Raw genomic sequence first — 16,481 nt, forward strand, 5'->3', positions numbered from 1 at the left:
GTTTATAAAGTTTGTACAATATTTTTAAAGTCTTCCATGAAAATAAGCAATTCTAGGGAGCCTACTGTGAAAAATTTCACCAGATGGGCTCCTAGCCCCTGGACTCCAAGCTGACAGCCTATTTAGGTGGGCTTTAAATTCATTATAGAAAGAATGTGACAGATACCCTATGTCTTCCAAACACCAAGGAGTTGCTTCCAGTTTTGAATTAACGCTGAACAACAATTCTATCAAAAGAGAACAGTTAACATCAATTAAAGACATCTGGTGAGTGACAAATTTATCCAAATGTAGAACATCCATAAGAATCCTAAGTCAAATAAAGGGCAATTTCATCAAGAAAATTAACAAATCCAAGTGAGTAGATGACATCTTGAATATCTTCAAACTGGTAGGAAGAAAATGATTCAGTGTACTAGAAAAGTGGGAATGTAATGCAAAAGGCTACAAGAAAGTTTAGAATTTAATACACAAGAAAATTTATTAATGAATAAGAATTAAAATTTATCTAGTTTATTCTCCAGATGAGAAGATTTATAAAACTTCATGAGTTTGGAGAATAACAGAGATATTGTAAAGAAAAAAAAAATGCTAAAAATTTTCGTTTACCTCTTGATTTTAAAATATATAATTACAACAAAAATTTTTTATACCCTGTTCTCTTGTCTGTACCTTTCCTTCCCTCCCCTGATTAGCTAAAAGCCAGTAAGAAAGCAGACATTAGCAGAGGGAAGAAGGGTAACTCAGATAGTTCTGAAATTTATAAACATCTGAAAAGTTAGATGGTCAATACATTGATAGGATAAGATACTTCAGAGACCTGTGTCATTAGATTTGATGTTAAGAAAGAACAATATAAAATAAGCAAACTAAGAATAGTGAAGAAAGGGGAAAATCATTTACAGTAAAATTAAAATTAGCTCCTAGGTCTAGGAAGAGATTATCAGACTTCAAAAATCATTGGTAAGAATGTCCCTAACATAAAATTTAGAAAATAAGAAATGAAGAGAAAGATGTTGACCAGATCATTTTTAGTGTTATCAAATTGGGAGAACATACAGATTCTAGTATACTGGTCACTACCCTTTGGGCTTAAACAAGACAGTGACTTATAAAAATCAATCATGCCTTAAGAATATCCAATTCACCTGAGGTCAGGAGTTTGAGACCAGACGGACCAACATGGTGAAACCCTGTCTCTACTAAAAAGATAAAATTAGCTAGTTGTGGTGGCATATGCCTCTAATCCCGGCTACTCAGGAGGCTGAGACAGGAGAATCGCTTGACCTTGGGAGGCAGAGGTTGCAATGAGCCGAGATCCCGGCATTGCACTCCAGTGCAGTGGCTCACGCCTATAATCCCAACACTTTGGGAGGCCGAGGCGGGTGGATCACGAGGTCAGGAGATCAAGACCATCCTGGCTAATATGGTAAAACCCCGTCTCTACTAAAAACACACAAAAAAAATTATCTGGGAATGGTGGTGGGCGCCTGTAGTCCCAGGTACTCAGGAGGCTGAGGCAGGAGAATGGCGTGAACCTGGGAGGCGGAGCTTGCAGTGAGCTGAGATCTCACCACTGCACTGCAGCCTGGGTGACACAGCGAGACTCAATCTCAAAAAAAAAAAATTCAAACTCTCTTATGGACCAAATGTTTGTGTCCCCCTGAAATACATATGTTGAAGCCCTAACCCCCACTGTGATTGTTTTTGGAGGTGGGGTCTTTGGGAGGTAATTAGGATTAGATGAATTCATGAAGGTGGGGCCATGATGATGGGATTAGTGACCTTAAAAGAAGCAGCAGCAGAGAGCTTGCTTTCTCTCTCTGCCATTTGAGGACCCAGGAAAAAAAGTAGCTTTCTGCAAGCCATGAGTAAACCAGGAAGAGAGCGCTTACCAGTAACAAAATTGGATGGCATTTTGATCTTGAACTTCCCAGCCTGCAGAATTGTGATAAAATACATTTCTGTTTAGGCTACCTGGTAGTCTATGGTATATTGTAGCCCAAGCTGATTAATATACTCTCTTTGCCCGGATGCCTTGATTTTCTATTTATTTGGGAACTGGTCTTCAATTCAACTTATGAATGAGCACAACATGGCATAGAATCATAGAAATTCATAACTGGTAGGAAACAGAACTCTCACGTAGTTTAACCACCCATCTTATGCCTCATTTGTTTGAGTTGAAAAGTGACTAAATGGTCTTCCAAGATACACTGGAACCCCTCTCATGAGAGGAATTCACTAAATAAGGTGATCGTTTAAGGATGATCTTTTTTCTACCTCTTTTGTATGCCTTAAATTTTCACAATGAAAGATGCAAGACCTACAGAGAGGCATGTAGGGAGGAACAGAGACTGTTTTACATTTCTAACATTTTCTTTGAAACCAAAGATAAACATCCTCAGATTCTAAAGAGAACTAATTCTTTAAACTTTCTTCATCAAAAGCAGGAAATATCTACCTCTAAGTCTACAATTTTGGATTATATTATGGCAAAAACGTTAAGCATTGGAGGGTGACATGCTCAGACCAGAGCAAAATAAAATTTTATAGCCCTAAAGTGACAACTTCTAACTAGGCAATAAGTCTGGCTCTTCTTTCTGATAAACATTAACTTCTGCTTAGGATCATTTAATTAAGTGGAAGCATTTTCTTTATGCCAGTGAAGCTACAAAGCAGTGAAATGAGAGTTCTACTGTTTACCTTGAACAAACGTAGGCCAACTCAGGTTCTCTTAATCTGGAACACTTGACCATTTCCACCAAGATAAAATTTTTTGCATTAAACAAATACAAATAGGAAATGTCCTAGCATCATTAAGTAGTCTCAGTTCCTTAAAGTCATGGCTCAGTTAATCATTTGCTTTTAGAATGTTTTCCTCCAAGAATAGGGAAATGTTTAATGACACATTTGTAATTACTCAAAATATTCTCCCTTTTGCCTTTACACATCTTTTTCAGATCACATGTCTCTGAAATTCAATAAAAGAAAACATTATATGAATAATTTAATTTCATATTTAATTTATAATAAGAAAACTCCGTAAGAGTAAGATGTGTTTGCAGTTTGGTAGTTTGTATGCAGGTCACCTCCTATTACAGTGAGTGACTGTATGATGATAAAAGGACTTCCAAGCTCAAAGCCAGGCCCCTTCTTTTATGCAATAATACATACAACCAAATACCAACCAGTAAAACACATAAATTTGAACAATCCCTCAGAGTTTGTTGAATTTACTTGGTTAGTTATTAAACACAGTATTCAGTCAAAGGATTGGCATATGTCTCAGCAAATCCTCAATTTTTAACAAACACAGTTAGGCATACTATACTTTATCTGCACATACTCATGCCTCACCCTTAAAAGCTGGATGGTAACTCCATAGAAAGGATGAAAGATGACCTTGGGCCATCACAATAGAATCACTGGTTATAACACAAAGTGTTCTCATACTAGAGAAATGTGTTTGCATTTGTGGTTTTCCTGATGTCTTCAAATGAATATTCCTACGTCGCAACTACATCTGTTTGGATGCCTACCCCCATGGGTAAATGAACAAAGGGATGTGTTCTAAGCACTTGCTTGATGGAAATTAACAATCGCTTTCATCCTTGCCTTGTGTGGCTTTCTTTGAGTTGCTCTATTTGCTTTTTGCCACGAGCTAATATAAATTTTAAAAGTATCATGACTGTGGTATCTTCAGAACACTACGTAATTGGAAATAAGGTTTAACCTTCAGTAGAGCCCTGAGGAAGTTCACCTTAAAATATTTAAAAAAAAAAAAAAAGATTAAAAGAAGTAATTAGATATATATGCCAGGGTTGAAATCTCATGGAAGGGAAGAACTTTCAGAATGTTACTGGTTGAAGTACCTAATGACATAAGTTTAATTTATGATTTTGGACATGCCCAGAAGGTTTCATATTCAAGACATAAATTCCCTATGTTTTGATTTTTAATCATATATTTTCTGCATGCACTCAAAAATTAGAGTGTTCAATATCAGGCTAGTAGACTTATATGAATGAATGGTAAGATATAAACTAGTTGAAAGAATTTTCATCAAATGCTAACCAGGCTACATAGACAAACAAGTTTTCATTTGTTAATAAGCTGTGTACAGTCGAGAACTGTAAGTTAACTAAAGGTTTCCCACAAGCCTAATCATGATAGCACAGTATTAAAATCCAAAACCAAAACTAAAATGTTATATGTACACATGTTTAGAAAACAGATGAAAACAAAAGTTACTTACACTTTTGCTCCGAGAAAGCAAATCACAGGTATTTCTTTTCATCGTGGTGTTTTAAGTAATTAAAATGGGAACTAGTGTTTCCAGTGTCAGTGCTCTCACTGCAAGTATCCACTCAAAAGCCAACTGGAATGCTGAAAAGAAAAGGAAGGAAATGTTTAATCAAGTATATGATTAACACATGCACTTTGAAATGCCCTCTTAGACCGGGACAGTAATTCTTAAATAATTCATCGGAACAGGCTAAAACGGTGCTGTGTTTAAAACAATAAAAACATATACACAAGCAACATTTCCAAAACAGTTTTTGTTAAATGTAAGTTAGAGATTTCAAGCACCATCTGTTTTCCATTAAATATTCAACTCTACAGTTTTAGTGGCTGAAAAAAATAAAAAATAATAAAAAAATAAAAACCGATATGGTAGCCATAACCTAAAATTACATGTATAAAATGACGATGCAAACTGAATTGTGTATATGTTGATTCTTATTGGGACAGCTAGGGACTCGACAATTTTTCACTAAGGGATCACTAAGGTGATCCACTGCTGGAGGAATCTTACCTACATGTGAAGAAAAGAGCCCTCTGAGCAACTGCATCATTGCCTCCTGTTTCACTGACAATAATCAATAGTACCTTAAAGCCAATCCAATAACTCTTCAGTAAATTTAGTGAGTTCTCTACCCCTTTAGTTCTAAGTGGTTGTAAGGAATACTTGAGAAGATGAGAACAAAAAGTATAAGCAATAACTGTTAAGTAGTAACTGTTATTTCAAGGAATATTCCAGAGTAATTGCCACTTGAATGACATTGATATCCTCATTATCTAACAAATCTTTGCTTTCTCCTAGACACTACAATGGAGATTCTCCATTTTCAGTTTTGAAGACAGAACAAATCAAGTAGCTGTACGTATTGTGTTCATTTATGATATTCTTTTACATCAGGACACAACCTACATATTTATAGGGTATATTTGCATATGGGCTGAAGTGCTTTCAGGGAAAGAACTTACTGTAAGGCAAAGAGGATAAAAGGCCTGGTCAAACCACAAAAACTCTGATATTGCAGGTTTAGGCTAATGTTGTAGGTGTAGGCTGATGTTAACAGTGGCATGTAGTTCTATCATTTGGGTTTGTTCTAAGCTTCTCAAAAAACATGTATCAGAGACTTTAGGAAAAGAGTAACAGTGGTGAAGGTCTGAAGGAGCTGGTTTTGCTAAAATGATTGAAAAATATTAAAGTACAAAGTAGTATGAATTATACATTTAAAAGATGAAAAACAAAGTAACTATGTATCATTTTTTAAAAAACATACAAAATGAAAACAGAGAAGCCTACAGGGAACACAGCCTTTTTAAAGGCTGAAAATACTTGTTTGGAATATATGTGAGTCACCCTCTCAAGTCTTCTCAAAATAAAACGAAGACACTTTGCGGGAGGTTAGAGGTCCCATAACAGCAAAGCAGAGGTAGAAACAGAGAAAGAAAGTTCACTGCGACTAAGAATATCTCTAGATGCAACTTGGGGACTCAAAGGCAAACAACGGACAAAGCCTACTTCCAAGGTTGATAGAACTGCTTGCCTGAAGATTAAAGAAAAATGCACAATCAAATGTGAGTTGCTAAGATAAATACTGTTTCTCTGAGTGTGTATGGATTTTTTCTAAAGGAGTAGGATTTGAAGGGAGGAGCTGATCCACAAATGGAAAGTTCTCAGCTAGTACACCTCCAGGAACTGAATCACCTTTACAAATTAGCATCCTATAGGTCCCAGAAAATGTGGAATTATGTTACTCATTTAATTTAGGAATTGAACAGAAATAATACAAACTTAAAATATTACATAACTAGGGAAAAAAATTAGACAATAGCTGTGGGAAGCTTACATATTATCAGAGAAAAATTTATTCAAAATATTTATTTATTCATCCAGTATTTAATGAGTAGCCTTAGGGACAACTAAGGAATAGTTGTCCTACTAGGCTAGTGACTCAGTGGTAACACATCAGTCAAATCAGACAAATAATGGATTTGACCTGATAAGTTTTACTGAATTAACTAGGTTTTTTAAAAATTTGCCTTGAAATCATTTAAAGACCATCATTAGCAGATACTTTCCTGTGGGAATTTGGAACTTACAGAAATTTCAATAGGTAAAGAGATTCAGTTGAAAACTGACTGCTGATGGAATGGCTCTTCTCACCCTGTATAGCTAGGAGGCACCTAGCCTCACTAAAAGAGTATAGACTTTGGAACCAGATAGGTATAGATTGGAATTTCAGCTTTCCACTGGCATTCTATGTAGCTTTTAGGTACATTATTTGATTTATCTGAACTTTCTCCAGTTCTGCAAAAGAAAGACAATAATACACATATGTGTTTTCAAAATAAATGAAGTAAAAAGGATTGTCTAGGAGAATGCTTGGCTCATAGGAGGTATTTGGATCTCATCATCATCATTATATATTTATCATCATCCATCATCACTACCTTCTTTTTCTCTTAGTATCAAATAGCAAGCAACACCAGCCCATTCTTATTTTTTCTCCTATAAATGCTAACCTCTCTCAAATAATACATATGTGGGCAGATCTATTTTATACTAACCAGTATGAATGACCTATCAGTTAAAGGTCCAGGAATAAACAGACAGCATACTTATATTAGGATCATTTACAGCAGGTTCAACAAAGAGACTCTTCAAGGAGATGTTGGTAGGGTAGAGGAATCCACAAAGGATGGCACAGTACTTGGAACTAGCAATAGCAAAGTTTTCACCCTAAGAGGGATGGGTTGCCCATACCTAAGAAAAAGCATCACACAGAGTGGGCTGCCTTTAAAATGGAAGTTGCTCTCTGGGACACAGCTAGCCTCAAGTCTCCCTAAAAGGAAGGAGATAAGAAAATGTACGCAGTCTCATTTTCCTTTCTCCATCTGTCTCCTGCTAGGACTCCCCACTAGCCAAATGCAAGCAAGCAGGAGGGCAAAGGAGGAAGATGTACATCTCACTGGTCAGCCTTCCAGGGTACAAAGCCCCTCAAGGTAGGGCAGGGAGGAGAGTGGAGATGGAGAGGAAATGGTAGATGCACTCTGCAGTCTATGAAGAGGATTGCATGTTCTGCCACCTCATTTATCCTTAAAAAAAATCTATAATTTATCCTTAAACTTTCCAATAATCCTGTGAGGTAGACATTGTCAACATGTTATCCCATGGCACAAAAGAGGAAATCAGCACCAATGAATGAAGGAAACTGCCCAGGAAATGGCAGAACCAGGATTCACACCTGACTGGTCTGCCTCAAAAGTCCACGTTTTTGTCTACTCTTCCATAGTGCTTTGCTGCCAATAGCATGAACCAGTGCATCTTAATTATGAACAACTGGTAACCTCTGCAAAAATCAAAGCTGTGCCTAAACTAAAAAATGTTTGATGAAAAGGTTGACTCTCAGGAAGGCATTTATCTTAGTTCCTACAAGTTTCTCTCTCAGCAAAGATAATGTGGTGAGACTGCAGAAAAGCTTTCTTCCTCCAGGTGCACTAAAAAGAAAGTCAGGCGAGAGAATACTCACACGTGCAATTTCATTACGATAGGAGTTTCCATATAAAGTTAATTAGAAAGAAGGAAGAGTCGACTCCTGCAGGGAGAACACTTTAGAAATAAAAATGAAGAGAGGAGGTAGATAAGACAGATAGTGCTGGAATATTCAGGGATGGAATTAGAGATGGAGCACCTGTATACATTTTGCTGTGTCCACACAAAGGGAATTAAGACAGGTTCTATCCTAGAGATTAAAGATTTATATAGCAGAAAATGTCTTGAACTGGTCATCAGATGAAATAAGTTCTACTTTCATTGCTACGTCATACACACAAACTGTTTGGTATTAGGAAAATCCTTTCCCTTTTTTTCCTTGTATCTTCACAACCCACCTCACAGCATTGTTATGGGGATTAATCAGACAGTATCTCAGAAAAAATTCTGGGGACTTTAAGTTCCCTGCAAATATAAATTTATGTATTGAAACAGCAAATGTCCCCATACATAATGACACCTTTAAATATAAGAATGAAAAGGGGTTCCAATCATCCACAAATATTAGAGAAGCTACTGAACAGGACATGTTTTATATATTTAAGAAGAATTCTTTATTCCCCTCTTTTTGAACTAACATTTTTTTTCTTCTACACAGTAAGTCAGTTCATGTAGTAACTGCTGAATTATAAAGTCACTCAGATGCATTGCTTTTAAAAAGTTTATTGAGCACCTTATATGTGTCAGGCACAGTACTAAACCCTCAGATAAACAACAAACTTTCTTGATGCGAAGGGAAAGAATTGTTTGGGTGCAGTTGCCTATGAGTGATCAAGGTGTAATGTATTAGCTCTGTCTCGAACTTACTGTTGTCTCCAACTCATCAAAAGGTAGATTTTTCTAGGGCTGCATAAAGTAGACATCAAAATGAAACCAAACTTGGCAGTTTTTTCCCTTGATTAGATTTTAATCTAAATGAAGAATGAATGTATGTGGCATATATAAGAAGAGAAGTTTGATCACAATCAAAGACAACTCCAAAGGAATACAATAAAAACAAGCTTAATTTATCAAGGTTTACTCACCAAAGTATCTGCAGGAAAGAAATTAGGAGGAGGCAATGCAATAATTAATACTTTAAAAGTTTTTTTTTAAAAAAAAGAAAGAAACATACAAGGATGGAAAAACAGATTTTTTCATGGGAATGTTTGAATTATTGCCTTGGGCTCTTAAATGTCCACTAATTTGCCCTCTATACACGTAAGATAGATAATGTGAACATCTGCTTCAGTTGGCCCTCTGCTACATTGGTGGCAGAAACAAGGGAAGAAAGTTCCAGATATCTCCTCATACCTTCTAAAATTGTGAATTAAAAGAAAGGTCTTTTTTTTTTTTTTTTTTTTTGTCGCCAGGGCTGGAGTACAGTGGCCGGATCTCAGCTCACTGCAAGCTCCGCCTCCCGGGTTTACGCCATTCTCCTGCCTCAGCCTCCCAAGTAGCTGGGACTACAGGCGCCCGTCACCTCGCCTGGCTAGTTTTTTGTATTTTTTTAGTAGAGACGGGGTTTCACCGTGTTAGCCAGGATGGTCTCGATCTCCTGACCTCGTGATCCGCCCGTCTCGGCCTCCCAAAGTGCTGGGATTACAGGCTTGAGCCACCGCGCCTGGCCAAAAGAAAGGACTTCTTATTCCAGATCTAAAGATGACAATAGATATTTCCTGCTATTTACATTTTCTCTAGGGTGGTCTTTATCTGAAGCTATGCTTTATCTGAGCTCCTGCTAGAGGCTATAGAATCTGAGATGTAGATAAAGCGTAGGATACAAATAGGGTAATTGAAGTGTAGGGAACATAAGCAGTCTGCCTAAGGTCATAGGACTGCCTGGGACAACACAATAATGAGAGGACCCTGTATTCCATGCCCAGTCCTGTGTCCAGCTGATGATATTGCCCTGTGCGTGGATTTTCCTAAAACTAGTTTCATCTGTCAACCCAGATGTATCTTGTAGTCTTCCCAGCAGAGTTTAACATCTTGAAACGTGCCAAAGTCAGTGCAATCTACCTGTAACCACAAGGATGGCCTTGTATAATCAGATTGTAGCTTATGCTCAGTAGGAACTCCAGAGTGATGTGTTTCAACTAGAAGAGTCAAGTGATCTGTGATTTGCATGCTTAATTTGGCCTTAGCTCACACCCTATCTCCCAACACCAGCCCTCTACCCTCGTCAGGCTGGTCTCATCTCTGCAGCACCTGAGACACGTCCATTTCTACCTCTTAGCCTTAGATTCATGCCCTTTAATGGTTGTTTCTTTCATTTTACGGAACTCTTTCTATTCAAAGTCCAGCAAAAGTCCTTCTTTCTAATAACAACTTGCCCTGCTGCTCCAAGTCACATAGATTTCTACTGACTCTGAAGTCAAATAACAAAAAGTATTTTGTACCACAAACTTGTCTACTAGCTAACATTTTTTTCAATAATTGTTGTATAGGTTTAATCTTTGCTCCTTCAACTGGGTTTTTGATGTGGTTTGGCTGTGTTCCTACCCAAAATCTCATATTGAATTGTAATCCCTATAATCCCCAGGTGACAAGGCAGAAACCAAATGGAGGTAATGGAATCATGGAGGCTGTTTTCCCCATACTGATCTCATGATAGTGAGTGAGTTCTCACGAGATCTGATGGTTTTATAAGTATTTGGTAGTTCCTTCTGTGTTCATTCTCCATCCTGCCTCCTTGTGAAGAAGGTGGTGCCTTGCTTCCCCTTTGCGTTTCAACATAATTGTAAGTTTCCTGAGACTTCCCCAGCCATGCAGAACTGTGAGCCAATTAAACCTCTTATCTTTATAAATTACCCAGTCTTGAGCAGTTCTTTATAGCAGTATGAAAACGAACTAATAATACAGGGTTGAATAAGGTACATTGTAAAGTCTCTTCCACACTGCAAGTTGTATGATTAAAAAATATAACTTCTACCAGGCACGGTGGCTCATGCCTGTCATCCCAGCACTTTGGGAGGCCAAGGCAGGTAGTTCACCTGAGGTCAGGAGTTTGAGACCAACCTGGCCAACATGGTGAAACCCTGTCTCCATTAAAAAAAAAAATACAAAAATTAGCTGGGCATGGTGGCAGGCACCTGTAATCCAGCTACTCAAGAAGCTGAAGTAGGAGAATCACTTGAGCCCAGGAGGCAGAGGTTGCAGTGAGCTGAGATCGCACCATTGCACTCCAGGCTGGGTGGCAGAGTGAGACTCCATCTCAAAAAGAAAAAAAAATAATAATAAAATAAAAAAATATATATATATATTTAAGTTTGAAAGAATTCATTATCATTATTTTGCCTTTGCCATAGTATTAATATGTAACATAACATTGTAACACTTACAAAATATATTAAAAATTTGAGGTATCAATCTATAAAAATGAACATTTTAATTAATAAGTAGAAATTTTGCAAAAGTGGAAATAAAATTATATCAAAATGTGGGATATATTCAATCTCACTATGAATGAAATGAAAATTAAAATCTCAATATTTGTCTTGCTTAAAAATTATTTTACTTCTTAAAAATAAAATACTTGAAAATAGTAGGTATATAATTAGATATGCATTTCATATATTACTGATCAGCTTTCCAAATGACATAAGTCTTTGGATAGGAATTTGATAATACATACCAAAAGCTTTAATGGTATTATACACTTTTATATCATAATTCAGGAAGTAACTTGAAATATGGAAAGTGCTTTGTATGCAGAAGCCTTCTAGCAGTACCACTTAAAATAATGAAAATCTGGAAACAATTTAGATGTCAAATAGTAAAGGAATTGCTAAATAAAATATGAGAAACTTCATGATGTACTATGTAATTAAAATCACATATTTTGCAAGATATTTCAATTACATGAGAAAAGGCTTACGTTATAATATTAAGTGAAAAAGGTAGGATTAAAGTTGTATGTGTAGTATTATCCTATAAAAAGTTATGCACAGAGAAAAGACTTTAAAATTTAGCAAAATATTAGGAGTTCTATTTAGGTACAGTATTATTGGTAGTTCTGTCTCGTTTCTGTGTTTCTTGGCTTCTCAAATTTTCAACACTGAGAAAAAATACTTAAAAGTCGGATTAAAAGAAAGTATTTGAGAGAATGCAAAACAAGTTACTCGTCTCTTCTTACTTCAGACTATATACAAAAGTGCTAGTTTTTGTTCATGGAATTGTTAGACTGCTTTCTCATTTGTTTGTGTTTGAGTGCTCAAGTTTGCTATTTCATACCCAGTGTTAGACTTTGTTTTTGGGAATCTATAGACCAGAGAAAAGCCCCGTTGGAAAATAGATGGCTAAAATTAAGTTCTCTCTCCCTGACTCTGCTATCTTCGTCCTCCATTTGGGTGTCAATTAACTTACCTCTTTCTTTCAGATCTAGTAATGGTGTCTATAAAAGGAAATCTTCAGGCTCCACTTCACCTAGGAAATCAATCAGTTGTTGAGGCCTCCCTGCCTGTGCTAGTTTCTGGGAATGCAAAATGCATGGAACATGAGACAAATGCAAATGAACAACTGAATCAGCAAGCAAGAGATTTGGGTTTTATAGGATCAACAGAAGCTCAATCTACAAAATAGGTTCATATTATCATAAGGTAGAAAATAAATGCAATGTAGGTAGAAAAAGCTGTCACAATTTTCAAGAAAAATATTTTTAAAATAATAAGTTAACAATAGGGCTCTTTACCTAGATTTAGTTTCAACAAGCTTTGTTCCCTTTCAACTATTTGAGCCTCTTAATGTCTCTCTGAATATCCCATCAAAAATTATGCCTCAGCTTCCTTCTTCACCCAGCTTACTCTCCCTTACCTCCTTTCCCCCTGTCTGAGAGGATGAGTGAGGTGTTTCTCCTCCTATGAGAATTCCTGTCTTCTACCTATGCCTGTCTTTCCTCCCCTATCTGTTCTAATTCTAACTGGCTCTCTCCCCTCAAGATCTAAATACTCTCTTGCGTCTTTCCTCTTGTAAAAAGCAAATCATCCTTATAACCCTATGTTCTCCCTCTTCCAGATATCATTCTCTTTCTCTTCAAAATCAAGTTATTTGAAAAAATGTCTATTAACTTTCTTTACCTCCTTATTCCCACCGTTTACCCCTCAACCCAATGCAAGCAAGTTTTACTCCTTCCACACTTAAACTACTTTCTCCAAAGATCCTAGATCTCCATATCACAAAATCTAATACACTCTTCACAAATTATCTGACTAGAGCTCTCTATAATCACATTGTTTTTGCTTCTAGAAACTCCCTCTTCCTCTGTCTTCTGCTGGTTCTCCAACCAACTGCTCAACTTCTTGCTATTTCATGGGGTCTTCTTATTTTGTCCATATCTAAAATATGGGTGATACCATTGCTATTATTTTTATCAGCATTTCCCAAATGTGACTGCATATTAAAATTAGCTAGGGAATGCCATAAAATGCAGATGGCTAACTCTCCTCCAATGAATCAGAACTTTGAGGAGAGGTACTCAGGAATCTACTTTTGGCCAATACCCCAGATAATAATCATGAAGGATGAAGAACACCACCACTTTGATTGGCACTTGGGAGTCTCTGTTCTAGATTATATTTCTTGATAATCCACTAATTTTTATTGTTTTTGCTGCCATGTGTATACTTTAACCCCCCACATACATATCTCATACACTGAGAGGGGTCTACCACTACTACAGTCTTCCAGAGTTTTATCTACACAAATTCAGGCACTTTCTAATGTTATTCTTGTCACCAACACTGCCTATTTCAAGTCCACCTTAAAATCTATCAATTTATGCTGTAGGGGATAGCTGCCTATTTCTGCTTCAAGACTCAACTCAGGTGTTATCTCCCCCTGGAAGAGTTTCCTGATTCTCCCAATATCCCAGCACCATTCCCACTGCCAGCCTGACTTAATATCCCTTTTTACTCCCTCCATAATGCCTCCTGAATGCCTCCCAGAGTATACTTGTCAAATTACATCAAAATGATCTGTTTAATTGTACGTCACTGACAACCTTGCCCTGGACTCTAAGTTCCTTGAGGTTAGAAAACATTTCATGTTTATATATATAATCACAACATAAAATATACTTAGTAAATGTATACTGATCTCTCCTGAATTGAAAGAGAATTAGGAGAAGAAAAGCACATTTTGTCTCCAGACTGAAAAGAATCAAATCATTTCCTTTGTAGTTTATGCCCATATAAAACCATCATTCTATTCCCTTCTCTTCCTCCAAAATGATAACAGCAAACTCTTTTACTAATTTATTCACCAGACATTTACTGGACACTTCTGGTATGCAATGAACTGTGCTCTAGGGTCCAGGGATGCAGAGATAAATATGATAAAAATCTGTCTCCACATGGAACTCCAAGTCTAGTGGGGGACAGAGACAAATAACACAATACACTAACTACTCTGACAGAATCTCAGAATAGCTGGTGTGGGACCCCAGAGGAGGCAGCAAGTGATTCATACACCTAATGGCTTCAAAGCCTGTTCCAAGTTATTCTGCTCTTGTGAGCACTTCTCTTTAAGTTATTCAAATGCCATTTCATATACTGATGTTTTCCCCCACGTAGAGGAAAAGAAAGATGAAGGTAGACATTGACGGTTCCTTTCATCTCCTTTGTGCGTCTAGTCAGAACTTTGTCCCTGCAGAAAAGGCGTCTGTAGAATTCCACACCTATAAAGTATGCTGTAAATGACCATTGAATGAATAATATGCAGGTGGTCACATTTACATAAGAGAACACAAACCACTTTCAATTTCAGTACAAATGACATTTTTGGAAATAAAAGCATATCATTTGGCTCCCCAAATAGCCTAATTCTTCACTCCCAAGGGTATGGAAATGCCAGAGTACCCACTCTTTCAATGCTCACCTTAACCAGTATTTCAAAATGGCACAGCTCAGTCATTGAGCTATAAATTAATTACTTTCCTCCGAGGATTCCATGTTTTATGGCCTTTCCCCCAACCTAAAATAATTTCAGCTCTCTAAAACACAACTCTCCACCCTAATTAAAAGTCCACGGACATTCTCATTAATATCTCATAAATGTAGGGTTTGTTGCTTGATAATACTTTGCTTTGGTGTTAGCCTCCCACGGCAGAGAAGAAAGTTACAACAAATGCTTCCTTTTAGCAACTTTCCTAGCCATACACCCTCCCACTGCCTCATTATGGTGCCCTTCCTACCTGGGTAGTGGGAGGTATCTAGAGCAGTTTTGTCCTGTGAATCATAGGACAGCATGGTTCGTAGTTTGCTGGCCTGAGGCCCAATGTGGAACGAGCCTCTGAGATGTGTCATCATCAGCTTGACTATAACAGATCCATTGAGAGCCTCAGGATAAAATTCCCTGAGTCACTATGAGGAAAATAAAATGATAGCAAGATGATCCCCATAAAATCTCTGGTGCAAGCTGCTTACTATCTACAAAGAAAAGTGGAGTTCATCAAGGCATTGAGCCTTTTATTCTTTATCATGTTTTTCTGTTCCATATTAAAGTAAAATCTGCTGTTTGAATACTTGTAAATTTGAGAAGTATTAGAAATGGCATTTCACTGAGGGTTGTAGAATGTATGCAGAGACTACGGTCTACAAATCATTAATTACAAATCATAGTCTGTACTTTATATCATGAGACCAACTCGGTTCTAAAACATGAACCATTCTGCCTCTCTAGCAAAAATAAGATAGACAGATGATAGATAGATAGATAGATAGATAGATAGATAGATAGATAGATAGATAGACAGACAGACAGGAATAGGTAGCTGAAAGAGAAAAGGAAAGGTAAGAGTGAGAAATAGTGAGAAATTGGAAAAGAGAATCCATGCTATAGATCCTGCATTCTATTATGTGTAGCTTTCTCAATCTGAGCTATAGAACCAAAATTATTATCTCTGAGTAATTATGAGTCAGATACCTTCAGAAGTTCCTTTTTAAAATCAACATACCCCTTGGTTCTTTAGTTGCTTCTATTTAATCAATCAGCAATGAATTCTAATTTTTATTTTCCCATGAAATCTACTGTGAATAGCCTCCTTAAGAAAAAATAAAGTGAATTATTTTAAGACCTAATAATACTCTTGGTTTAGATTATTTGGGACACAATGAGAATTTAAATAAAACAAACCAGAGTTAAAGTAAAGATAAAAGAGACAAAAGAGGAATTGGTAGAGCATCATGCAGATCTTACTTGAGGTAGGTACATAAAAGTTATTCTAATGGGGCTTCAGTAGAACAACTTTTATCCTAGCACCAAGTAAGTCAGGAAGTACCCTTAAGCTATCATTTCTCCCTAATTAACAAGTGCTACCCAAGGAGTCATTGCCTGAAGACTGCACAAACAGAAGAAAAGCAAGGCATAAAATGAAGAACTTAATGTTAATTAAAAGAAACATAAACAAGGAAAATAACACAGCCAGGAAACCAAAGATGGGTAGAAACCAAAACCTCTCAGTCCTCTGTCTCTTAGGAAGCAACAGCCCATTAGCATCCTTGCAAGGGAATGAGCCCACTGTGGTGGAGTCATTAACACCCACAAATTGAAAACTGTCCATGCCCCTTAGTTTGGAGCAAATTTCTAACCAATGATAAAGAGCAGTTGGCTTTTTGACATTAAAAATAAAATAGCAGAAAAAAAATTGGGGCAA

At 36.9% G+C, this 16,481-nt stretch overlaps 1 protein-coding gene across 1 annotated transcript in view; it reads right to left on the reverse strand.

Annotated features, from left to right (window-relative positions):
* The window catches only part of PDE4D (phosphodiesterase 4D, cAMP-specific), a 1,430,592-nt gene that overhangs the window by 1,230,179 nt on the left and 183,932 nt on the right, over positions 1–16,481 (reverse strand). Inside the window, exon 2 of the mRNA XM_011998004.1 lies at positions 4,259–4,389. Within this exon, the coding sequence (XP_011853394.1) occupies positions 4,259–4,300 (42 nt within the window). The 5' untranslated portion in view covers positions 4,301–4,389. The remainder of the gene's footprint in view (positions 1–4,258; positions 4,390–16,481) is intronic.

This window comes from Mandrillus leucophaeus, unplaced genomic scaffold, assembly GCF_000951045.1.
Source record: "Mandrillus leucophaeus isolate KB7577 unplaced genomic scaffold, Mleu.le_1.0 Scaffold1150, whole genome shotgun sequence".
NCBI lineage: Eukaryota > Metazoa > Chordata > Mammalia > Primates > Cercopithecidae > Mandrillus > Mandrillus leucophaeus.